Here is a 27,991-nt window from a genome sequence, read left to right on the forward strand (position 1 = left end):
GGTCGCAAAAAAGAACCTGATGTTAAATCATTTGTTGTCAACGGCAAACTGTGCTCTGACCCGGCCCTTATTGCTGACAATTTTAACCAAACTTTTGCTAGTTACTTTACTGCCCCCACCTCTCCAGCCTTTGATATCACATCTCCCTTATTACCTGTGACCCCCTTATGCTCCCTCCAAATAACCATAGACCAAGTTATACACCGCATCAAAAACTTAAAACTGATGGTGCTGTTGGTCCCGATGGTTTGTCAGCGAGGATGCTTAAGCTCTGCATGTACCAGGTTGCTCCAATTCTCACAAAATTATTTAATCTTTCTCTTAGTTCTGGTCACCTTCCTAGCGGCTGGAAACAAGCCAATATTGTCCCTGTTTATAAAAAGGGGACCGCTCAAATGTTGCCAATTACAGGCCCATCGCTCTGACTAGTATTGTCTGTAAAATGCTTGAAAGCATCGTGGCTGACAACCTTCGTGTCCATCTAGGTAACAACAATCTCTTATCATTAAGTCAACATGGCTTTAAGCCTGGTTTATCATGCTGTACACTATTACTTGATAAAACAAATGAACTCTTGGAATTAATGGACAGTAAATCTACTCAAGTTGACCTCATTTCTCTAGACTACAGCAAAGCATTTGACTGTATATCACATAACATTCTGATTTCTAAACTTGAAAAAACTTATGGTATCAGAGGTCAACTGCTTGCCTGGATCAGTTCCTTTGTCTTAGGTCGTGTTCAGAGGGTTACTTTTAGAGGGCAGAGTGCTGATTGGGTCTCGGTCCTTTCTGGAATTCCTCAGGGCTCTGTTCTTGGCCCCTGCTCTTCACCATTTATGCCAATGATCTAGGCCAGCACTTGACCTCTGGTATCGGGCAATTTGCTGATGATACATTTCTTTATCGTGCTATTTACAATGCTAATGATGTAAGGGATTTACAAATGGATCTTGACAAGCTTTCAGTATGGTCATCTCGTAATTCACTTCAATTGAATCCTACCAAATGTAATTTTATATCTATCACTCGTAAACGTACTTTATATCTATGAGTGTACAGTATTAACAACATCAATCTTGATCAGGTAAATAATCTTCCCTCTTGGGTGTCATCATCTCAGATAAGCTTAATTGGGATGCTCATGTTAAGGATGTTATAGCAAGAAGCAACAAACTTCTTGGTTTTATTCGCCATGTGGCCGGAGAATCTCCCCCAGAGGTTCTCCTCCAATTATATCGGACCATGGTCTTGCCCATCCTCGATTATTGCTCCCCTGTCTGGATGCCCCACACAAAGCGTCTCACAAATGCTCTTGCACGCGTCAAAGGACCGCCACCAGGGCTATTCTCCATCAGAAGCGTCGCGAGGAGGAGTACAATGTTCGCTTAGGCGCGTCTTGACCTCAGTTATTTGTCCCAAAGACGTGAATACATGTCCATTTCACTTGTTTCCAAATGCCTCCTCAATGTTGACTGCTGCAATGCTATGCCTGCTTTAAATAAAATCCGTTCAAATAGTAGGCATCCCGATCACCTTATTTTTCACCATCTCAAAGCCAAAACTGATGCTTTTCTTTATCATTCCATCCAACGCTTCCCAAAAAAATGGTCTGACCTCCCCCGTCTCATCACTGATATTTATTTGTGCAATAGCTTTAACTGCTTCAAATCCCACTTGAGAGACTACTTTCAGTCCATTCAAGAAATTTAATCCTTGGTGCCATCTATGTTTTGTTGTGGTGATAGGGTGGGAGGGGGGGCATTATCTCATTATGTTGTGGTGTGTTTTTTTTCCTGCTTGGCTAAGTGCAATATATTGTGTCTCTTGTATCTTGGGGCTTCATGCTTCTAGTTTTAACATAGTGCTGTTTTTAAAAAATGTTTGTACTTTTAATGTGTTAATAATCTTTGTAATTTTTATGTGTATTTATAGTGCAATACTTTGTTTATTTTCATGACCAGCTTGCAAGGGTGGGGTCGGCTCATCTTTTAGATGTCAGTGCTTTATTTGCCACTTTTGTTGGGCCCTGGCAGCCCTTGCTTGCTGGTCTAATTTTGCTGTATATTTTTGTTGAAATGCCTAATGAATAATAATAATAAAAAAATAAAAATATTGGATACCTGCTTGCTTAATTTTATTGGTATTCTTGAATGACAATGTTCATCATATGACAAACCCAAGTCATTCATGTAGCTGTACTGTATCCCTGTAATTGATTTCATTATGTTACATAAATAAGGTTGAGCCCTGTGGGGCAATTTTACTTCTACCCAGGTCCGACGATTCCCTATGATACTAGGGGAAATGTTAATTTTTGTCGCCTCATCCCAACTTGACCCAATTTTGTGTGGACCGAGGTTGACAGACATGCTTGGACTGCAATCTGACACAATCAGATATTGTTATTCATCTATGACTCCCAAAAATTGCTTTTTATACTTTCAAAATTATGTTTAGGTGTACAATTAAATAATAATAATAAAAGAGATTTATATGGCACATCGAGACTTCTGCATGATACGCTTTACAGAGCACACATACATAAAAGTAAAAACTAAATGTTACAAAAATCCTTAAAGAATACACCTTAAAATACAAACAACATAATTAGGCTACACCAAACATCCCTCACAAGGAATGGAGAACATATAAGAATGAGCAGAGGGTCCCAAACCAAGTGAAAGATGCATGGTAAATACCAGATCCTACAGATCTGATTCTTTGGTTCGCCTTATGTTCGGTTGTGATTTCAGTGCTTTTTCACAGTTGCACTGCAAGTGTGCCGACAACCTTGGTGTACGCATTGCACAGTTAACTTTATGTGTATGATTTGATACTGCAACCGCAGCAAAATATGCACCTACGTCACTACCAAACTTGAGGCAAACCATTGTATATCACTGGTAGTTACACCTTTGTGCACAATGCAATGTGGTTGGCATGAGGGCAGGCTTGGGCCTATTCATTATGAATGATAACTAATTCCCCACTTGAGAGATATCACTGTCCTTATTGGGCTATTTCAGTTGAAATACATCCCTTATGGAAGACTTGGCCTTGACAGGCAGTGTGAATTTCAAGTAGGGTTACCTGAATAGGCGACAGAATCTACACCACCTGTGTGAGAGATAAAGCCATGTTTTCCAAAGGGGTGGATGGATTTCAACTGGAATAGCCCATTGCAAGGATCTGGATGAGATACTGTAGCCAAACCAACTTATATCAATAGCCATAATTTGCAGTAATAGTGGAGAAAAACTTATCAGTTGCAATGCTTCAGCAAAACAAAAATAAATAAAATTTTATCAAATAAGCAACCATTGGCTGCAGATGAGGATGTTGTGTCAAGATGCTATGGTGTCAATGACATACCATATTTACAATTTTAAGTTTGAACTCGATGGTGAGCACCATCTTTATTGAAAATTCTGCATTAATTGAATAGATTTTTATTACTTCCGTTAGATGATACACTGAAATTACCCTTCTGTTCACAGTATTTTACAATGAAGTTGTGGAGACATTACAGCGGGCCTCGGAGGAGAATGTCAACTTGGAGAACCTGGTGTTAGAAATCAACTCATCTAAGTTTGCCTACAATATTTCAATGAGAGAACTTAACTATCATGTCTTCAAAGGTATACTGGAGATGCCACACATGAGGGCAAAACCACAGGTGTTGTCAGCGCAGCAGTTACTACTAGAACTGAAGAAGGTAACTATTATTTGTCAAATGTTTTTGTATAATCTTTGCAAGGTTCCTTTTAAGTGTTATCCATCACATATACAAGCATGTGCATAGGATCTTGTGCAAAATAATATATGCTGGACAGGTAGCCTCTGGCAGGGACAGGCAAAGAGTAATAAAGGTCACTTTCAAAGTGGCTAAACCTTTAAGCTCTCCAAAAAGCAACACAAAAAGTAGAGATGATAACACCAAAGGAGGCAGGATTCCACCTGCATGAACTGGGGTCAGGTTATAAAGCCTGTCAGATGATCTACCGTATATTAGTCTACCTGAATGTCACTATAATCCAGCCTGATAAAAGGATTGCTACGCCATTAAAATTTTTTTTTAATTCTAGACAATTTGCTCAAAAGTACTACTATAAAATAATAAACTGGCAATAATTAAAATAAACTTATATTTTCCTGTTTCATTTGCTTCGCAGCTTTTGACCAAAATTGTTATTTTACTACGGAATTATTACAAGAGTGGAGAGTCACAACTGGATTGCCTTACATCATTAGAGGTATGTATCACTAGGCTTTTTGTACTGCAGACTTGAAAAATGTGTCATTTCACACATTAACCATGCTCATGTAAAGGATAGTAGGATAGGGACAAAAGTTGTCTGGGACTGATTATTCTTTATCAGTTTGGACCGTGTTAAGCATGTACCTCTGCTCAAATGGGTTTAGGGCCAGCAACCCTTAAACTTGCTGAGTAGCAGTGAAACATTTGATTGGCCCATCAGAGCTGTTCTTAAGAGTAATATCCTAGCCTATACGTAAAATTCTGATTGCTTAGACAAGTCTTTGAATTTGTGGTGGCAGTTGTAAGAAAATGTGGTAAATTGCATGTTTTTGCCCATTTTCACCAATAAACACAAAAAAAAGCCAGAATATAAAAATTTGACTGTTATGGTCAGTTAGTTCCAACTTAATGATTGGACTATGTTTCATTTGGCAAAACAGGATAATATTTTTTGAATCACAAAAAAATAGTGCTGTAAATCCTGTCAGAATGAGTTGAATTCAAATTTATTATCATTTATTATGTTTTGACGAATCCAAGTGGGTGGAAATATTGGATCCAAAACATAATGATAAAATTGGATGATTTACGCTCCAATATTTATTGGTCTCGCTGTTAGTTTTTAAAATATTGGACTTGACTCATTTGAGACTCATAGGTCGACCAATAAATATGGGCTCAATCTATCCAATTTTATATCATAATTTTGCAGGATTACTGTCACAAATGTTCAACAACTTTGGCAGTGTTTCCCAAAGTTCTTCACATCTTATACGAGCTGGACGTTCTCAGTGAGGAGGTCATCTTGCGCTGGCATAAAAACCCAGCCAATACAGATGATGCTGAAGTGAAGAGCCAACAGCAGAATATCAGGAAGCAGGTAAGAGGAATTATAAATAATGGATTAATTTTCAAACAGCTCTGTTAACAGTTACATGATAGTAATCTATTACTACTAGGATCAGACCTAGTATTAAGCAATTTTCAGTCATTTGTCTCAGCCCCTGTCCAGTAAAGATGAGCTGTTTGGTCTGGGTCATTCGGATAATCTTTATCAGATGCATCGTATACACTCACATTGGCATTAGCCAAATTTTTTATAATCTTTTGCAAGGTTCCCTTTAAGTTTAAGCATATATATATATGCATTTTTGCAAAATGATATATGCTGGACAGTTAACAGTATGCATAATTTGTTACAGAAAATCTGCAAAACAACTGTTAGAGTACTCACCTTTGGTGCATGAGCTCCCAATTCAATTCCTGGCAGTAGTGACTTGCTAGGGTATTAACATGGGGGACAACATCAGTAGATTACATTCTATTCTCTCCATGGTGCATTTAGAATTTGGCAAATTTCAAGAAAGGCTTTTGGAGGATATATGTAAAGCCACTGTTCCATTTATTCACACGCCTACATACCGTACATGTATTCCCAATCAGTTTTCCCAGAAAATTGGGGAGTTATCCCCTGATCATCCCATTCCGTCCCTTTTGGATATTTACAATCAGTGCAGACATGACCAGTGGTAATGGCTGTGGTCCTGGAAGGAGTGACCTCATTCTGATCAAAAAGAAGCAATTTGATGCCTGGAAAAAGTTCTGTACAAATCTAATAAACAAATGGTTAAATCAAATTTGTATAATGTTGTTTTCTTGAGCAGACCAAAACAGCATAGGTTGAATAATTTTAGCATATTGATTTTTTTGTATTTTCAGGCCAATGCATTTGTAACATGGCTTGAGGAAGCAGAAGAAGAGAGTGACAGTGAAGAAGACTGAGTTACGTTAGGACCAAGTGCAATCCAAAGTGCAGTCAGGGACATCAGAAAGCTTCCAGTTCCAGGCATTGTAGTGTTGAAATGTTGCCATGTTGGCTCTCTTTGCGTTCTGTTTGCCAACATGGCCAATTTTGACAGGTGTTTATCCATTGCTATGTGTAGACATTCTCAGTGTAAACTCTGCTGTTGTATTGGACAAAACAGTCATATATCTTATTTATTGCTGATATTGTTATGATCATTGCATATTGACAAATGGCACTGACCTATGAACCCTCTGCATCTGCATCTCTCTGTATTATTCTGACAGCAGAGGATGGCATTATCAAAAACTTTTTCCCAATGCAAAAGTTGTTTTTGCCATGGCCTGTGTTTGTGCTCACATCTGCATATCCCTTTGTTAGTAGAGTGACGTTACCAAATCTTTTACAGTGCTATATACCTTGCGTGCTACTCGACAATTTGTGTAAAACACTTCACATGTGGGATAATTTTTACAAATGGCAATTTGTTATTCGGCATTATGCGAAATCACAACAATTTCATTACTTGGGACCAGCAGAATGGTTGATACAGGGTGTTCCAATTGACAGACTGATTTATACACCCCAACTTTTTTCTCATATCAAAATGGACGTTACAAATGGAAACTTTCAACTTACTATCCCAAATCCACATGAAAAGCTAAGATTTAGTGTTGATTGTTCCATGTCGACATCAGAATTATTCAATCCCAATATAGGCATATGTGAATATAAATTTAGGATTTTTAGTAGGCCGGAAGTTACTCAAATTTGTTCACATTAATTACAAAATAAACAAAATTATCTGTCGTCTATGCCTACCATGTGTAATATCGCACTCATTCTAGTGATCATTAGCAGTAAAAGTTGGAAAAAAATACCAGGCAGCACTGCAGCCTGAGAGTTTTGGGCACTTTGTAGTCAACCCAACTTTGTTTGTTTGTCAGCATCTTCAAATTTATGTCGACATGTCAACAACAGCATTATTTGGATTTCACTTTTGGAGATAGCCTTGCTGTAAATCAATGTATTTACTGATCATGAGATGTTTTCCATATTGCATTTTAATTCACAATTTTGACTGTCAGTGTTAAAATGAAGCAAAAGGCAACATGACACAGCATAGATGGGAGAAGTGGGAGTCCAGTAATTCAATCATGGTATGGACACTCCCACTTGAGTGATGAAATTGAACCATCGGTTTTGTAAGTCTCTTTGTCTCCTCCACCATTTGTGTGATGTGAATGAAGCACATAGAGAGACTAGAACATTAATATAGGAACTTGCAGAAGTTCTTCCTTTTAATGCTGTAGTTACTCGATTAAACACCTCGGGGACATTGCATTTATTAGAAGTGAATTTTCAATGAAAAAACTCAAAATTAGATCTATAATTGCATTTTTCATATGCATGAATGTGATTTATTTACTTAAATATATGAACATTCTACTATAATGTGGCATTGAATTGGATGAAAATGTAGGTTAGAATAGGATTTGTCCATGCACTTTGACATGCTAATTTTAAGCTTACTTACGATGCTTACATGCTGTGGCATGGAAATTTCTGCATTTTGGTCATTTTTTCTTTGAAAAAAGATGGGGGCATTGAATAGAAGGGGAATTTAATATAGTAAATACAGTATTTGTTCACTCACATACAATGATAAAACATTCTTCAAGGAATGCATGAAATGGAAGCCATAGATTTCATCTCATTGATTTAGAAGATACAGATCTTTGGTCACTTGAATTGATAATAATAAACTAGAATTTAATATTCATCTACAAAGAATATCAAAATAATGTAATAAATAACAGGGTCAAGAAAACATCAACCAAGAATAGAGTGACATATGACTTTTTTTATTAAATCATCAAAATGCATTATGACAATGCTACAGTATTTTTGAAAAGACCTTCCACCCTGGCCAACCGCTTGTCCTGATCATCGGCGATCGCATATAAAGAACTGCGTCACGCGATGCTACGCAGCATGATTACATGATCAGAATTCTACTTTCTGTAAACAGTGCCAAATCGGGCAGTGTCAAGGTCTTTGAAAAATACTCTAACCTAAAATGGAATAACACTTTAGGATTACAAGATTCTGCAGATTTATGTCGGTTGCTACTGTTCGTACAAATCTTGTACATACAGTCATGAAAGTTCATAAGGCATGACTGAATAATTCAAGGTAACTTGCAGGATCACTATTTATCGATTATTATTCATCTCAAAAACTAGTAATGGAAAGTATATATAACAGTATACATTTGCTGAAAGGAAATGAGCTCGTATATCCATTTAGAACATCAGTTTCGGGTCAAAAAGTACAATTTTTAAAAATATCTCAAAAAATGGCTTTTTTGACCAAAATTTCTTGGTCCACCATGAAAAATTTAATTGAGAACAAAAAACGATGAAACAGTTATATTAATATAGACATATATCTAGTAACTAATTGTCTCATTTTTGTGATATTTTGCTAAGTTTGCAAGTCTGAACTTGCTGAAAATTGCAATTTAGACAAATACAGCGGAAATTTGAGTCCATTTTTTAATCTTATTCCATAAATATATTATCTGGTGACTTGTAACGTTTTAGTTGGTCAAATTTGAAAATGTTTATGGGCACCCAACTGCAGCTGTTACGTTCTTGCCGGCCTTTCTCTTAGTATGTTATAGTTTTTCTCTAGTCTTAGACATCAAAAATCACACAATCAAGCGTAGATTTTACAATAATTCTTAGAGTCCTTTATTCATGTCTCCATCCTCCGTCTCCTCTTCCCGAATTTCTATAGTTTTAAGACATCACTGTCGGACATTATTGAAGAGGCGTGTTTGTTACTTTGCCGTCACATTCAAAAGTGAATTCCAATAATAAAACACATTCGCAATCATGGCACTACGCAAATCTGCGGACATAGCGCGCCGCACCGCGTATGCCTACTAGTTTGAGCGCCGATTGCAATTAATCACGCACATTACTACATGACACTCCCACCGCTGCCACCATGTTACGTTCTTGCAGGCCTTTCTCTTAGTATGTTATAGTTTTTCTCTAGCCTTAGACATCAAAAATCACACAATCAAGCGTAGATTTTACAATAATTCTTAGAGTCCTTTATTCATGTCTCCATCCTCCTCCTCTTCCTGAATTTCTAGTTTTACGACATCACGGTCGGACATTATTGAAGAGGCGTGTTTGTTACTTTCCCGTCACATTCAAAAGTGAATTCCAATAATAAAATATATTCGCAATCATGGCGCTACGCAAATCTGCGGACATAGCGCGCTGCACCGTGTAGGCCTACTAGTTTGAGCGCCGATTGCAATTAATCACGCACATTACTACATGACACTCCCACCGCTGCCACCATGTTACGTTCTTGCTGGCCTTTCTCTTAGTATGTTATAGTTTTTTTCTAGTCTTAGACATCAAAAATCACACAATCAAGCGTAGATTTTACAATAATTCTTAGAGTCCTTTATTCATGTCTCCATCCTCCCTCTCCAATTCCTGAATTTCTAGTTTTACGACATCACGGTCGGACATTATTGAAGAGGCGTGTTTGTTACTTTCCCGTCACATTCAAAAGTGAATTCCAATAATAAAATACATTTGCAATCATGGCGCTACGCAAATCTGCGGACATAGCGCGTCGCACCGCGTAGGCCTACTAGTTTGAGCGCCGATTGCAATTAATCACGCACATTACTACACAACAGCAGCACATTGTCATTTTTTTGATGATTTAGAAGGTAAAATATACAATATTACAAAATTACCCCCTGCACAATCGACAGGTAATTTCAATTGACAGATCAGTGTTTTAGTTGACCCAATTAGCACCCGTTTTGCAGTCACATAACTACAGTAATTGAGATTGCAGATAGAAATCCACTGTTTAATCAGCTGTGAATCAGCTGATAGTCTGTGTTTCGAGATCAAATGGCACGTCATATGATATAATATAATAATAATAATCTTTCTTTATTGAGGGTAATTCCACTTCAGTGTCAAGCACTGCTTTCCAAGCAGGCCCTCATACAATTATAAAATACTGTAATACATATTGATACATAGTAAATTTACATCTTACACATGGTAAATCAATAACATAATAAATAGTATTGAACTCATATGGCAAAGATTATACAAAATACAAGCTAAAGCTAAAATGTCCTTATAAAAAGTACAATTTATAAGGGAATAGAAATCCCAAATTATTTAGCAGAAGTATTTGTTCGCGCTTTAAATTGATACAAAGACATATTATTTAATTCTTTGCGGATTTGAGGTGCAATTTCATTCCAAGTATTAACAGCTCTGGCATGGAATGTACGCTTGCCTGAATTTGAATTACATTTTGGTACAACAAGAGTATTTGATGAATGATTCCTGGTAATATGCATATGACTATCATGAACAAATTCAAATTTAGATGATAGATAAGATGGACCCAGGTTTCTTAAACACTTAAAAACTAAAATAAGAAGTTGATTATTCCATCTATCATTTAGTTTTATCCACTGTAGTGCACTCATTAAGTTACTTATTGGTGTTCTAATATCAGCAGATAAAATTGTCCTGGCTAGCTGATTTTGTAACACTTGCAGCCTTGCTTGAGATTCACAAGAAAAATTACTCCATACAGAACTACCATAATCAAATTGAGGCATAACAAGTGCATTTGATAACATAACAATGGTTTGACGAGGCAGGAAGTATTTAACACGCCTAATGACACCAATTTTTTTAGAAACATTTTTACATAAATAATCTACATGAGCTGACCAAGAAAGTTTAGAATCAAGTTTTACTCCAAGATATTTAAACTCGTGAACATGTTCAATAATAAAAGTATCCTCATATGTTAGATTTATATCATTAAACTTTTCAAGCATTTGGTTGGTACCAAAGACCATAAGGCCAAAAAAAAAAAATTGTTGTGTTGCCCTCAAGTGGAAAAATTGGAATTTTGGGTCGGGCGGTCGGTTTTTTTTTTTTGTTTTTTTTTTTTTTTTTAAGATTGAATTACTGCACTGCTCAAATGTATTTTTTGTACACAAAATATATGAAGACAATATCAAATGAGAACATACAGTAAACAGCGAAAGCGAAGTTTTACCTCGGACAAAAGAAGGCAGGGAATGTCTCCCTTTTGGATATGGAACAGAGCATCGAAATCATCATCCAAAGAAATACTCGCCACTCGACTAAAGTGCACTTTCTGGCCTACGGAGGCTGTCAAACAAACAGCGTAGCCGTCCATTTTGATCAGCATGCCCGATTCCTACGAGCTGCCTATACGCACGGTTCTGAGTGACAGCATGCATACCTTGTTCGTAGAACGTATAGTTCGTGGGCAAAGTTTAAATGAAATTGTTTGATTTTTTGATGAATTTTATTTAATAAAATTCACGTATATTTTCTTGAATAAATATTCACCAATATCACAATACATTTTTACGTAACAAAAAAATTACCGATATTTTAGAACATTTCTATTTGTGTCGAGTGCACGGCGAATCCACAGACCGGGCCGGAAGTCTCCTTCTCAGACCTGACAACGTCGTGATTTGCGCTTGTAAACAAATTTGCGAAAGTGAAAAAGTTCACGACTTGGAAACATATTTTCAGTCTTGCATTTTTGGAAATCTTGATGTATTTTGATATATATGGAGCTCTGAACTGAGTAAAACACTATTCTTCCACTGAGAAAGAGGTAAAAGTTTGAAAATGTACAAATGTACGAAATAAAAATAAAAATAAAATAAAAATACCGGTCGGAGATTTGAATGATTTTCGACCAAGGGCAACAAAACAATTTTTTTTTTTTTTCCTAAACTTGGTCTTATCAACATTTAAAGTAAGTTTGTTTGCATGAAACCAATTTGCTACACTGCAAAGACTTGACTCTAATTTAGCTTGCAATTCCAAAACATTCTTTCCTTTACACATTAAACTTGTGTCATCTGCGTACATGATAGTTTTACAGTTAACAGCATTAGGCATACAATTTACAAAAATAATAAATAACAAAGGACCTAGGATTGATCCTTGCGAATTCCAATATTAACATTTTCAAAGTCAGATAAAGAAGAATTTACACTAACTGTTTGAGATCTTTTATACAAATATGATTTAAACCACAGAAGCTCTTTGCCTTGAACACCATATTTTTCAAGTTTTTTAAGTAGTATTTCATGATTGACCGTGTCAAAAGCTTTCTTTAAATCAATAAATATAACACCAGTAGCGAATCCACTGTCCATGTTCTTAAGTATAAAATCTTCTACATTAAGTAAAGTTGTGGTAGTTGAATGGTTGGCACGGAAACCAGATTGATCTTCAGAGAGAAGACCTGCATTAGTCATAAACATATACAATTGATCATGAATGGCCCTCTCAATAATTTTGGAAACAATTGGAAGAACAGAAATGGGCCTATAATTTCCAACATCAGTTTTGTCACCTGATTTATAGATTGGTGTTACTTTTGCTTTTTTCCATAGATCAGGAAAATAGACTTACTTAAAGATATATTACAAATATATGCAAGACAATTTGAAATGTAAGGTCCAGCTAATTTGAGCAGCTTGACATTAAATTCATCTAGACCAGTTGATTTATCAATCTTCATATTGCGTATCTGATCAAAAACAAACTCAGGACTAATTTCCATGAATTTAAATGTAGATGATGAATTACATTGTTGAGAGCATATATGAAACTGCACCTGCCTGCTACCACGGTCCCCTGAGCTGGGCCAGAGTCTCTCTGTACAACGTAATGCTGTCTAGGATAGATAGCAGCCTGGATAGTAGATTTAAAACATGAACTGATGATGCTGAAATAGGTCATCCTTTTTCAACTGACCCAAATATTCAAAGTATCACAAATTTTCTATCATACAAATGTTGACCCAATTTTCTGATTTACGGAGATTTTCCTCATTTTGCTTATGTAGGAAAGGGCCATCTTCTCTTGTGTTTGAAACATGCTTTGGCCTCCAAGCAGTGCTTGGCATATATGCTTCTTAATACAACTGTTATCATGCCTAGATTGGCACTTTTAGGGCCTTCAGTATTTTTAAAATAGTATTAAAATAGCAACTGCTATACTATTTTTATGAAGTTTCTTTTCAAATTACCCAACCTATAGAAAAAATCATAAAAATTAATAAAATAATAACAGTAAATGTAAGAATAGAATAAAATAAATATTTAAACATAAAATCATAATTCCTGCTCAAGCTTGATTGCCTGCATCTCTGCAGCTTAAGTAACTGGAGTAGAACAGTGGATCTCCTTGGTTCATGTACCTTCATGGCTACATACAGATTTCTCATAATATGTATACCCCTTTTGCTGGTGTTTACATACACTAAAACACAAACGTAACATAATATGCATCAATAATGTTACACTTGCCTCTTTCACATTTATGTTATCTTGGGCACTTGTCTCCATAAACTGGTGGAAACTAAGTTCTTATGTTTATCTTCAACTTCAGGATTAGAACAGCCAGAAACGTGTCCAAAGACCTCTGAACCTGGTTTTTGTCTTTCAATATACTATTATCATTTTGTATTTTGTATTTCTTAAAACTCTTAGATGCGTTCTGACACTTACATTTTATCTTCAGTGAATGGAATGCCCATGACCTAGTATTGTTGTATACCCCTAGTTTTTTTTTATTATTGGCTGTTATGATGGATCTTATATGTCCTAATGACATTGAGTACATAGCACTATGCACACAGCCTTTGAACGTTCTTGCAAATGTTCTAGATTTCAATACACTTGGCTGAGTAGTTCAGTGTGAAGACTCGCACCTGTTGGTGTTCAAATTCTTATGTTCCATCTTCAACTTCTGGAATACAGCAGCTTGAAGTCCTGTGAATCTTGTTTCTGTCTTTCAATATACATGTATGTTATCCGTTTTCATTTTGCATTTCTTAACACTCTCTGATGCATTCTGACGCTTTTGATAAAGTCTCATGAGTGAATGGAATGCCCATGACCTAGTATTGTTGCCTACCCCTAGTTTTTTATTGGCTGTGATGATAGATCTTATATGTCCCAATGACATTGAATGCATAGCACTATGCACACAGCCTTTTAACATTCTTGCAAATGTTCTAGATTTTGACACGCTTCACGGTGTGAAGATTCATCTATTGGTGTTTAAATTGTAACCCTGGTTTTCTACCACCTGACAAATGAAGTATTTGCATTTAAAAGATGTGATACATACTGTGTGTCTGAAACATCTCGGAGTCCAACTTGGTCTGTTTTTCGATGTAAATAGCATGTGTGACATTTTCTTAAGCGTGATTCTCTGTCTCCTTGAACGCATGCTATGATTCCAGACTTGGCCTGGAAGCATAATTCCATGAAGTTTTTGTGCAGTACACGTAATTCCCCTCTGCATCTTTTGGATACAAGATCCAACAGTCGGTCTTGTTTTTTTCTGTCAAACAGAATCATATGTTATTTTACGCATGATTCTGTGTAAAGTGAAAGAAATATGATGGATTGGTAGAAAGATTTATTATATTAATGATATATTTATTATTATCTTTTCACTCATTGCATGATACAAAGAATAATGCATAATGAAGATACAAAGAATAATATACAATAAATGATAAAAATTCATTATACAATGATGAGTGACAGAATTACAGTTAGGCCCAGAGGGCTATAGTTCTGAACTGATAAGCAAATTAATGAAATTAAATGTCCGGTATATGTTTTACAAGTACACATGATAATAAGGTTGAATGAAATTATAAAACATTTAAGAGTAGCTGTTGTCTATGTTTTTTTCAGTATTGCTTCATTGTTGAGATATAGATAGCAGTTGTGGTTACTATGGTAATAATGCCCCCCCCCCATCGAAATTCATGACAAATGAATAAACTCAAATTGCTATCCAATATAGGCCTAGGCCTACCTTGAATTTAAAATCTTCGGAAAGTCATCACAAAAGAAGTTTTGGAAAGTCATCATAAACAAATGTAGTTGATTTATATAGCGGTAGTGGTTACCATGCTGATAATGCCCACTCTCCTTCAAAAGTCACCACGAACGGATAAACTAATACCACTTTCAAAATATTAGATCACTTCTATTGTGACCTGGGCACATAAAATACAACAAGATAGGGGAGTACAACTATAAGCAGAGCCTGTGAATGTTGTAACCCCTATCTATATAATTAAATTACATGATTAAACAAATTAAAGACTTTCTAAACAAAAATAAAAATATATTGAATTGTTCAATTTAAATATGAAATTGTAAGGTGAGAAGATGCGGTGACCTGGCGAGGGAATTCCCCTTTTTCTACAAGCGGTATTAGAAAAAGTTTCTCAGCAAACACGTCAAACAATCGCCTCCAGTTTGTTCTTTTTATTCATTCAGTAATGATGTTTTTGATTTTATAATAAAATCATACGAAGAATTGCCAAATACGGTCAAAAAAACGGAGTGAAATTTGACTTCACCCGCTTCCTGGCGAATCCCAAATTCGACTCCAATAATATTGTTTTTAGAATCTCAGTTTCCACAGATAGCGCTTCTGCACGTGTTGTGTTCGCGAAGCTTCAAAGTGATCACGCCACTTTGTTTTGAAACGTACTTAGGGCAGAGTAATGGGAGAGAACATGGACCTTTTCGAGGTTCATTATTTCTGAATTGTATGTCCAAAGTATCAAAAACTAATTTTGGAATGGAAATGAGTCAAGGAATCCCATGACGTCAGATTTGTTCAAAAATATCAAGTTTTTGAAAAAATCACAAAAAATCACTTTTTTACCCCAATTTTTTTGTGACAACTTAGAAAAAAATCCGTTCGGAGTAAAAAAAAATCAGTTAGCTTTTCATGAAGAAGAGACATGAACTTAGGGAAGGTTTTTTATTTTTTTTTGAAATTTGTCTCTTTTTTCAAATATTGAAAAAATTTGTAAAAACCCATTTTGTCACTCTATTAAGCTAAAAATTGCACATAATGGTGTATATTTTTGTTTAAAACAAATATTTTGAAAAAATGAAAAAACCTTCCCTAGACTTTGATGTACTCTAAAGGATAGTGCAAAAAGTTTACCATTTGCTTGCATATTTTTCGAGTTATCTTGTCACAAAAATCGCGCAATATTGTCAAAAGTGAACTCTGAGAAATCAACGTTTTAGTAAAAAAATGTCAAAATTATGCACAAAACGTCCTTAAATTTTAAAACGGTAAGACTTTCACACTTGTAAAAGCTGTATCTGGTGCATGGTCTTAATATGCATCTTTTTGCACCAATGAATCTATAATGTCTGCTTTCAGTGCGCCAAAATTCAAAATAATTAAAAAATCTAAGTGGCATTTTGACTGCAAATTTTTGTTTTGTTTACACCACATTTGCTGGCGTTAACAACATACCGATCGTCTTGACTGCGTTGGACATAAAGTTACGCTGTCACGCTTGACGCGAATCGCAATCACAATATTTCGCATTCGCGCATTTCTGACTCATTATTTCCCGCCAATTTACTAAGCTGTCTTGAGCCATGTGACTTTTTAGAGTTGAAAAGAGTGAAATAAATCAAGCAAAAATACGTATAAATATTAGCAAGTTGTATTTTATCAGTTTCAAGTGATAGAATACATCTTAGTGTTGATAAATATCCAAAAATCTCAAATTCGGTCGTGGACGAATGTGTCTTCCATTACTCTGGCCTTAAGGGCACACTCCACTAACTGATACGATATAAAAATACAAGATTTGAATGAAAAGTGTAAAATCACTTTTTTCATTTTCACTTCTCATCACATAAGGTAATTATGAGTATTAACATTTTGCACCATAAAATAATTTGTAAACACTGAAAGCATTAAGAGCAATGATGTACAACTTTAAAATGACATTTTGAAATACCACAGAGGTGGAAGAAAACAGCGCGTACAACAGAGATAATGTTAATTGGTAAGATCATTGGGGATATTTGGTAAAAGTTGACTTTGAAACCATTTGACACATCACTATTCATTTCATCGTGGTAATCTTCACTCCCAGTTTTTGATTGGAAACAAAGCAGCGCATCATCAATGAAACCATCTCTTGTTCCAGCATGGAGTAAAATGTTACCTGTAGGGATATGGAATCCACCTACACCACCAATGAGCCAGCATTTGTTGACTGTGATTTGCATTAAGGGGGTACTACACCTCTGGTCAATTTTGTGCCTATTTTTGCATTTTTCTCAAAAATTATAGCGCATTGGTGAAAAGTAAGATATGTATATTATAGGGGCAAGGACTACAACCACTGCACTGAAAATTCAGCAACTCAAGGCAAGTAGTTTCATCTATGTTTCATCTAAATAAATAAATGGACAACCGGTAGGTCTTAGTTTTTTAATTTTCATTAGATAGTTGTGTCTTTGGCTATGATAAACTTGACCCAATCCTACTTGACCCAAACTAAACGTTTTCGTTCTTTGAAATGCACAAATTTGCTAATTTGAAATGACATGAAATAGTAAAACAATTGATGATGAGGTTTTTGTATTTGCCGGTGCACATGTACCGAGATGATATACAGCGACTTGGCACGGTCATTGGTAACCATTTATCAATTTCATGATTAAAATAAAATCAATAATCCAAAGTGCACATTTTATATATAATTTTTGAGACTTAAGAATTTTGGGAGAATCATCACCTTAAAGTGATTAAATATAGGTGCTTTCACCTTAAGGTTGGTCTGAACCATGGAATTATGAAAAACGTTTTGGTCTTGCACCTTCTAAATTGTTGATCTAAAGTGTATAAAAGTAGAATGGAAATGACCTGACAAATCCAACGGTGACATCAGATTTATGTAACTATGCTTACTTTTGGAGAAAATCATCAAAAAGCGTGATTTTGACCCAAAATTTGATGTACACCGTAACTAATTATATTTTCAGTAAAAAAGATTCATCTTATTGATTTTCAAAAACTTAGGTATGAAAATCTGGGATCCGTTTTTTTATTTTTTTGAATTTTGACCATCTTTTAGAAATATTTGATAAAAATGGTGGAAATTTGACAGTTTCAGCCTAATGTAGGCAATAAAAAAAAAAAAAAAAAAAGCGCAGTGATTTATAGTGCGCTACGCACAGGCACAACGCCTAGACGTTGATCCACAAGCCTCAGCACACTTTACAGGTTGTCGCTGACCACTACGGCCCCGCATCATTCCACAAACCATTAAACAACAAATCAGGGACTTAGCTGCTTCAAGAGCGCACACCCTAGACATTCCACAAATAACCATCGCAACCAGGATCAGCTCCCCGAGTTTCGTACGGGTTACAACGAGACAAATTAGCAGTGAGTTCCTTGTCCAGGGGAATTTCAAGCCAACTCAATTTTTCCACGTGAGCGTATAGGCACCGCCAGGGTTCGAACCCGCTACCTCTCGTACCACAGTCGAACGCCTTATCGATTGAGCTAACTTGACTGCTATGGCTGTCAAATACTGGTGTAAATTCTTGTTTTTTGACGGAAATTTAAAAAAATGAAAAAAACGGCTCCCAGAGGAAAAGGCTTGTACGAAAAATTGAAAACATGCACGAAAATGAACATGTTTTAATTGCTGTTTTCTATCAAAAGTGGCAGTAGACCGCTATCAAACAACCCTTGTTTTCAAATGTGATCATCTTGATTCCTGCAATGCACGCAGCTATAATATTTACAGTAATTTCTTGGCCAAACTGGAACATGCGCGTTGCGTCCATGTAGCGTACTAAGCGTGTACGCAATGTAAGGCGCGTCTATGCTTACTTCTGTACCACGCTATATTCGCATGTGTTTATCGCGGAGCCACTAGCGTTTATAGTGTTCCAGTTTGGCCAAGAAATTACTGTAAATATTATAGTAGTCGTAATTAAGATACTACTTCCGCATGTTTTACCAAAATCCAAGCAATATTTTCCATAAAAAAGAGAAATATTGTTCATCAAGCCGTATGAATTTCCCGGCCGGCCATGTCTTTGGTGAGAGATGTTGTTTTGAAGTCTCGCACGAGGTACAGGGCAGGGTGAAACGCACGCGTGTTATTAGTAGTGCGCGGGAAACGCGGTTAGGCTTTTTGCATTTTGCGTCCGGCGCGGGGCAAACATATGCGCCCTTTAGCAATGAGATTGGCAAGATTTCCCCGCCATTGACCATGTGGACGATTTCAGATGGAAAATGGTGCAATACCATATTTAAAAATGATAGAAATTTGGTAAAAAAATTAAAAACCTGAAATTTTTCAGTTTGTACACAGACTAATGAATATAGAATTCAAGAAAACTGGAATTCGTCATTTTTAAAACATGCCATGGTTCAGACCAACCTGCAAAATGAACTCAGCCGAAAGTAAAACCTGCCCATAGCAAGACTATATAAAAACAAAACCATTTTTGTGACCTGGCCGCCTTCCTATCACCCGGTCAAAGATCGTATACGTGCACTATCGAGAAATCATCAAATAGTGTTTCCAAAACAAAAATACGGCAATTGCATGTTCATTAAAAGACCTTATTATAACAATATATTATGGATGCAAAACCTAAGTATATGAAGGGACATGTATAAAACAAATGTTATCGGTGATGGCATTTCATCTCGTATTGGAAGGAACTCTTTATGGAAGCTTAAAATCAAAACGCTATCATCGTAAAACACAGGCAAATTGCCGGTAATGATCAAAACAAAAGTTAATTAAAATAAATGAAAGTTGCTTATAGATATACAAATCTATAGCAAAATTATGAGATAACAATTCGATCACCGATTAAAATAAAGATAAATTATTTAAAATTATATATATTAAAAATAGCAAATAACCTCCTTGATGGGAGTTCCCACCAAGGGGTTTGGTTAATTTAAAATTAACCGATCATACCTAATTTGAGAACCAAAATCAAGTCAAGTTGTTTATGCAGTTCCATATATGTAGAAAGTAAATCGACTGTCTTCTTTGGTCACAAAATGGCCCCAAAATTGTTTTTGGTTCTTCCTTTCCTTGTCAAAAAAACATACACATGTATGTTACATGTGAAAACCTGGTACATTTATGACATTGAAAGAATAGAATATATAATATATGGGCCTTTTCTTTTCTGCATTAATATATAATTATAATTCATGAATTAGCATACAATGTTGTAATATAGCACACCATAATTCAACTGTTGTATGATTGTCCGAATTTGCAATTGATTTATTATTGGCCTAATTTCCTTAATTTGAATTTGGATGGATTAATTTTGACTTGAAAACATGACAACGCTGCATAAAGCGGGCCTAATAAATAAATCGGTGGCAGATACCCAAACCTGAAAAATTTGAATTAAAGAATAAATAAACGTGCAAAAATTATGAACAGCCTAATGGACAATCCGGCCTAGGCCTATACAATCTATTCGCCTTTTTTTTCACTCATTGTATCATCAAATTTTGATTTCAAAATCACATTCCAAAACTTATAATTCAATACAATTTCCAAAATATATACAAAATAAAATCACAAAATTTTTGTAAATTAATTTTTCAATTATAATATAGAATTTGGCCTAGACCTACAACAACAGCTGGTAACAATCATTATTTACAAAACCGCCTTTGGCATTCAAAACAAAGAGGGTGACGGTTGGAAGCGGTTGAGGATGCCCATTCCCTCACTCCTGGACCAAATTAAATCCAGACTTCTCACCTGTGACTGATTGGATTCACATGGAGAAATATTTTTAATTAGGCCTAATTATACCAATAGTCCATGAAATTTTGGAAGTTTGGCTGTGGCTGTACTGGCTCCTCCGTCACCACCTCCAGTAAAGTCCCATCAGGCAGCTGTGCTCTTTCTGTTACCAATCGGTATAAATTTCGTCCAAATCTACTCGGTGGCCCTTCGCTAAAACTATATTCCGCCTCGTCGGTCATCCGTCTCATCATCCGCATCCTTCCCCTGACGTCTCCTGCCCGGAGATGGTGGATCTCCCCAGGCAAGGTGGGGATGGATATCAAACTTGGAATTGGCCAACGAGTGTAAGGGGGAAGGGGGGGGCTGTAGATTTGGACGCTGAGGCATGTGAGGTGGTGGTGTTGCTGAAGAAGAAGTTGAAGTGGTGTTGACTTCTGGCTCTTCTGTCTTCGTCAGCAGGTCTTCCATGTCTTCCTCATTGACCTCAAACATCATGTGATCTATTGGTATTGGGGATGGACAGGAGGTAGATGTTTGTAAGGGGACTGGTGAGATGCATCTAGTTGTTGTAGATGGGATAGAAGATGTGCTTGCAGGGAGTTCGAATCTTGGGCTGTGGGAACACTCCCTTTCATGCATGGATAGTTCTTGTTTTGATCTAGTGCGGTTCCCCATGCAATGCTTGCAAGTGTGAAAGATCTTGTGTTTTATGGAAGCTTAAAGCCTTAAAAATTGTGATCATCATCAAAACTCACAACAAGATTTTGTCGGCCGTAAATCGCAGGCGATGATGAAGATGAAAGTTGTTTAAAACAAATGAAAGGTGCTTATCAGCAAATCAATATCAAAAATACGAGATGACGATCCGATCCGATTAAAATAAAAATAAATTATTTTGCCATAAAAAATAGCAAAATAGCCTCCTTGGTGGGAATTCCCACCAAGCGGCTTGGTTAATTCAAAATTAATTAATTCAAAATTAACCAATCATACCTAAATTATTGATCCAAGCCCGAGAGAAGTATGATCATAAGGCCGCTCTCCAAATATCTTGACCTTCCTTTTCGGATGCCCCAGAAGAAGTGTGTTGTTTGAGAATTTTGACATGTTCCAATGATTACCGTCCACGTAATTCTTTCCTAAATCGCGCAAGCATAGGGCCGGCAGGATATCAAGCTTTTCGCCGGTTTGCATGGTCTGATAAGCATCAGATGATTGGCATGTGGTTACAAAAGAAATGGTCAATGCATTTGATTGCTGTTTCATTCTGATTGGCCATTCAATCCCTTACACTGAACACATAGTAGAAGTAACATATGGGTAAGTCCATATGATATCAAGGAGGTCCCACCTGACCCCTCAGATTTGCTTTATATTTTAGTCATATGTTGTACCTGTAAAAATATTAAAAACCTGCAAATTTGAGGTCTGTAGCTCTTACGGATTTTCTGTGGCAGCCATTTAAAGTTGAAGTATGGGGGTCTAAATTTGGACTCAAAAGTTGCCCTTTAAATAAATGTCTAGTCTGTGACTTCTTTACAAAAAGAGAGAGAGGTCTGAAACCTTGTATACACACTAACTGCATGCCCAATTTGTCAAAAAGTAAAAAAAAAAAAAAATCTGTAATTGCGCGTTGTGTAACGGGGTCATTAAATATGCAAGAAAAAATGTAATGTTTTGTAAACTGGCAAGTTTAGCCCTCTAAATTCACATTTTTGTCAGATTAATTATTTTTGTTGTCACTGATGCTAAATATAGGATAAATACAATACATATCCAAACAATTGAGGTCACAACTCATTTACATTTCGAACAGCGCCCTCACGAAGATGAAATTTATTGCAAATTCAACATTTTCAGGGGGTCCAAAGTCGATGTGGTCCACCTTCAAAATTTATAAAACATTTTTTTATATGACTACTAGTCTTATATTACAACTTTGCAAAGTCTCAGTAATTGTCTAGGTTGACTTCATATAAAACGACAAGCCCAAAGTTGACCATTTTCTTATGATTGCATGTACTGCAAAGGTGCCGAATTTGGAAGGCTTTAAGTCAAATTGGCCCCAATATTGAAAATAAAATGGAAATTAAAGTAAATAGGGCCAATAACTACGCATCTAGTCATTTATTTTCAATATTGTGGCCATTTTGACTTTTAAACCTTCCGAATTCGCACATGTGAATTTAGGGGGCTAAAACTTGCCAGTATACAAAACATTAATGTTTTAGCCCCTAAATTACATTTGTTGTCAGAATAATTGTTTTTTGTTGTCACTGATGCGATATATAGGACAAATACAATGCATATCCAAGACATAGAGGTGACAATTTATTTACATTTCGAACAGCGCCCTCGCCAAGATGAAATTTAAGTTGCAAATTCAACATTTTCAGGGGGCCCAAAGTCAATGTGGTCAACCTTCAAAATTCATAAAACATCACTTTTATATGACTAAGTACAACTTTGCTATATCCCAGTAATTTTATAGGTTGACTTCATATAAAACGACAAGCCCAAAGTTGACCATTGTCTTATGATTGTATGTACTGCAAATGTGCCGAATTCGGAAGGTTTAAAAGTCAAAATGGCCACAATATTGAAAATAAATGACTAGATGCGTAGTTATTGGCCCTATTTACTTTAATTTCCATTTTATTTTCAATATTAGGGCCAATTTGACTTTAACCCTTCCAAATTCGCACATTTGCAGTACATGCAATCATAAGAAAATGGTCAACTTTGGGCTTGTCGCTTTATATGAAGTCAACCTAGACAATTCCTGGGACTTTGCAAAGTTGTAATTTTAGACTAGTAGTCATATAAAAAAAAATGTTTTATAAATTTTGAAGGTGGACCACATCGACTTTGGACCCCTGAAAATGTTGAATTTGCAATAAATTTCATCTTCGTGAGGGCGCTGTTCAAATGTGAATGAGTTGTGACCTCAATTTTTGGATATGTATTGTATTTATCCTATATTTAGCATCAGTGACAACAAAAATAATTAATCTGACAAAAATGTGAATTTAGAGGGCTAAACTTGCCAGTTTACAAAACATTACATTTTTCTTGCATATTTAATGACCCCGTGACACAACGCAAGTAATTACAGATTTTTTTTTTATTACTTTTTGACAAATTGTTATGCAGTTAGTGTGTATACAAGGTTTCAGACCTCTCTCTATTTTGTAAAGAAGTCACAGACTCCCAAAGATGACATTTATTTAAAGGGCAACTTTTGAATCCAAATTTAGACCCCCATACTCCAACTTTAAATGGCTGCCACAGAAAATCCGTAAGAGCTACAGACCTCAAATTTGCAGGTTTTAATATTTTTACAGGTACAACATATGACTAAAATATAAAGCAAATCTGAGGGGGTCAGGTGGGGACACGCATCGCCAATACACGCATTTTCGATAATAAAGTATTTGGATTTATTGGTGAGTGAATTGTTTCCTCCAGTAAGGGATTTCGCGAAAGCACTACTGTGACGTCACACAAATGACGTAAACAAGGGCTTCCCATAGCGCAAGCAAAGACGAACGAAAGCACAAAATTGCAGATGGAAAAATGCATCAAACTCAAAGAATAAAATAAATAATTACCTAACGTTTCAATTTTCATGTAGTAATAACTTTATTTTTGCTGTAAAATTGCTACATAATAAATATTAAGAGTTAAACAAATTATTAATTGTATGCGTTGAAATCATACCGCTGACAGACGTGTTTTCCGCCGATAGCGCGCATAAATATTAACATTTTCAATTTACCGAGAATAGTGTACAGAATTTCATCAATTTAAAGAAAAACCACAAAGAAATATGAATGTGTGGTATGGAAATGGAAAAAACACTACACACTTTCCAATAATACTAAAAGTGCGCCGGGACAGAACTTCCAAGATGAATAAATTTGGCATGATTTGTTCAGTATTTACGGATGAAATCGCCATTATAGTATCGGGCAATTCAGATTCATCTCACGTACAGCGCGTGTTATGTATGTCACAAGCAGCCCTTGAAGTTACGGCGCAGTGTAAAGACCACCACAGTGCATACAAACACGTATGATTGATGAAACCGTTTAGGTTTTTGTGTCAGAATAGCCATACTATTTCACAAATTTTAGTAATATAAACACGTTTGAGACATTTTCGAGTGTTTTTATTTTTTATTTTATTTTAAATCTGGACTTCTACAGTGATTTATACACTAGCCTACATTGACTGTAGCATCAGCATGTAGGTAACCTTAATCTATACACAGTGGAAATGCTGGGTGGCTGGCTATTAAGTTATTTAAAATTCTTCATTTCAGTTTTATCAAGATTTTAGTCTTTAGGCCTGGTATAGCTTTACGATGCCTAAAATCTTGATAAAATTCTTGATTTCAAAGTTCTGTAAAAGCTACGGCACATTGAAATCAAGGATTTTTCAAGATTTTAGGCATCGTAAAGTTTATGTAAAAGCTACGGAACATTGAAATCAATTTAAATTCTTAATTTCAATTTTATCTCGATTTTAGGCCAACTTTACGAGGACTAAAATCTCGATAAAATTCTTGATTTCAAAGTTCTGTAAAAGCTACGGCACATTGAAATCAAAGATTTTATCACGATTTTAGTCATCGTAAAGCTTTGCGTAAAAGCTACGGAACAATCAATAAATTCTCAATTTCAATTTTATCTAGATTTTAGGTTTAGTAAAGCTTTATGATGGCTAAAATCTCGATAAAATTCTTGATTTCAAAGTTCTGTAAAAGCTACGGCACATTGAAATCAAGGATTTTTTCAAGATTTTAGGCATCGTAAAGTTTTGTGTAAAAGCTACGGAACATTGAAATCAATTTAAATTCTTAATTTCAATTTTATCTCGATTTTAGGTTAAGTAAAGCTTTATGAGGACTAAAATCTCGATAAAATTCTTGATTTCAAAGTTCTGTAAAAGCTACGCACATTGAAATCAAGGATTTTTCAAGATTTTAGGCATCGTAAAGTTTTGCGTAAAAGCTACGGAACATTGAAATCAATTTAAATTCTTAATTTCAATTTTATCTCGATTTTAGGCCTAGTAAAGCTTTACGAGGCCTAAAATCTCGATAAAAGCTACGGCACATTGAAATCAAGGATTTGATTAAGATTTTAGTCATCGTAAAGCTTTGCGTAAAAGCTACGGAACAATCAATAGATTCTCATTTTCAATTGTATCTAGATTTTAGGCCTAGTAAAGCTTTATGATGCCTAAAATCTCGATAAAATTCTTGATTTCAAAGTTCTGTAAGAGCTACGGCACATTGAAATCAAGGATTTTTTCAAGATTTTAGGCATCGTAAAGTTTATGTAAAAGCACGGAACATTGAAATCAATTTAAATTCTTAATTTCAATTTTATCTCGATTTTATGCCAACTTTACAAGGACTAAAATCTCGATAAAATTCTTGATTTCAAAGTTCTGTAAAAGCTATGGCACATTGAAATCAAAGATTTTATCAAGATTTTAGTCATCGTAAAGCTTTGCGTAAAAGCTACGGAACAATCAATAAATTCTCAATTTCAATTTTATCTAGATTTTAGGCCTAGTAAAGCTTTACGATGGCTAAAATCTCGATAAAATTCTTGATTTCAAAGTTCTGTAAAAGCTACGGCACATTGAAATCAAAGATTTTATCACGATTTTAGGCCTCGTAAAGCTTTGCGTAAAAGCTACGGAACATTGGAGTCAACTAAAATTCTCAATTTCAATTTTATCAAGAGTTTAGGCCTAGTAAATCGAGGCTTAAAATCTTGATAAAATTGTCCACGTTCCGTAAAATCTACGGCACATTGAAATCAAGCATTTTTTCAAGATTTTAGGCATCGTAAGCTTTGGGTAAAAGCTACGGGACATTAAAATCAATTAAAACTTCTCAATTTCAATTCAAGCGAGATTTTTAGGCCTTTTGTAAAGCTTTACGAGGCCTAAAATCTTGATAAAATTCTCCATTTTAATATTCCGATAAAGCTACGGCACACTGAAATGAAGGAATTTATCGAGATTTTAGGCCTCATAAAGCTTTGCGTAAAAGGTACGAAACAGTGAAATCAAGTTCTTAATTTCAATTTTATCGCAATAATCACTAAAGAATTAAAGATACAAATACACAATTTGTTTGTCTTCCAATTTTATCATTGATTGTGGCTCAATAAAATGAATTTTAAAAAAAAAAAAAAAAACAGCTGGCACAATTTAGTCACATGATGCTACCCATGTGGTGGGTTACCTTAAAGCATGGGCTTTCCTGAAAAAACTTTGACACAAGTTGTATCAGTATTTCTTTGATCCATCTAAATGCATTTGTGGAGCAAGGATTTAGCTCAATATGTTCACATGTATGTGTATATGTGTACATATGTTGATATGTTCATTTCCCCCGTTACTAAATTCAAAGTGCATTGTACAATAATACATGCATTGTAAATTGCTGCACATTCATTTTTCAAGCATACTGGGGTATACTTGCATATGACATTATTTCTCCATAATGTTCTCAAATAAAATTGGTTTGTCTTCTCATCCATTCTTCTGTTCCTGTAGGTGCTAAATGTATGGTTGCTGAATTTCGCAAAAGAGTCCCCCATAGCTGACAGTGTCAATACACACATGTATAGGGCAGTATACATGGTATACAAAGACCGTGTGGGTGAACGACACAAAGTACGATGTAACTGAAGACAGATTGTCTAACTTGTTACTGAATTTTAATAGTTGATAATATTTTTCCTTTGAAACCGGAATATTTTACAAATTTTCAACAATCCACCATATCTGTCCACTGTGAACAATTTTCTCCTACCATATTCATTCCATTAACAACCCAGGGCGCGTAACAAAGTCATTTTGGGTGGGCGCTTATATAATGTTTACATAATTACATATCGTCACTGGGCAGGAAAAACCTCTTATGTACTTGTGGCCCTTGAACATGTTTAAAACAAAACTGCAAAGAGGTTACATAGGAGGTTTTGCTTTAAACATGTTCAGGGGCCAATAACACATATGAGGTTTTTCCTGCCCAACGATGATGTAAAAAATGGCCCAGAATATGGACTTTGTGTGTACATGGCTCTGTGTTTGATACACAAGTAGTTGGTTGAATGGATCCTGCACATAATGGTACATGTACATCCATGATTGTAATTGACTGTGCTT

The 27,991-nt window shown here is 35.6% G+C and overlaps 1 protein-coding gene across 1 annotated transcript in view; it reads left to right on the top strand.

Annotated features, from left to right (window-relative positions):
• LOC140171976 (translation initiation factor eIF2B subunit epsilon-like) overlaps window positions 1-8,521 on the top strand; it is a 28,389-nt gene extending 19,868 nt beyond the window's left edge. Inside the window, 4 exon segments of the mRNA XM_072195324.1 lie at window positions 3,500-3,717; window positions 4,175-4,255; window positions 4,973-5,140; window positions 5,980-8,521. Coding sequence (XP_072051425.1) covers window positions 3,500-3,717; window positions 4,175-4,255; window positions 4,973-5,140; window positions 5,980-6,042 — 530 coding nt within the window. The 3' untranslated portion in view covers window positions 6,043-8,521.
• Window positions 8,522-27,991: the final 19,470 nt, after the last annotated feature.

The sequence above is a fragment of the Amphiura filiformis genome, chromosome 15 (genome assembly GCF_039555335.1).
Source record: "Amphiura filiformis chromosome 15, Afil_fr2py, whole genome shotgun sequence".
Lineage (NCBI taxonomy): Eukaryota > Metazoa > Echinodermata > Ophiuroidea > Amphilepidida > Amphiuridae > Amphiura > Amphiura filiformis.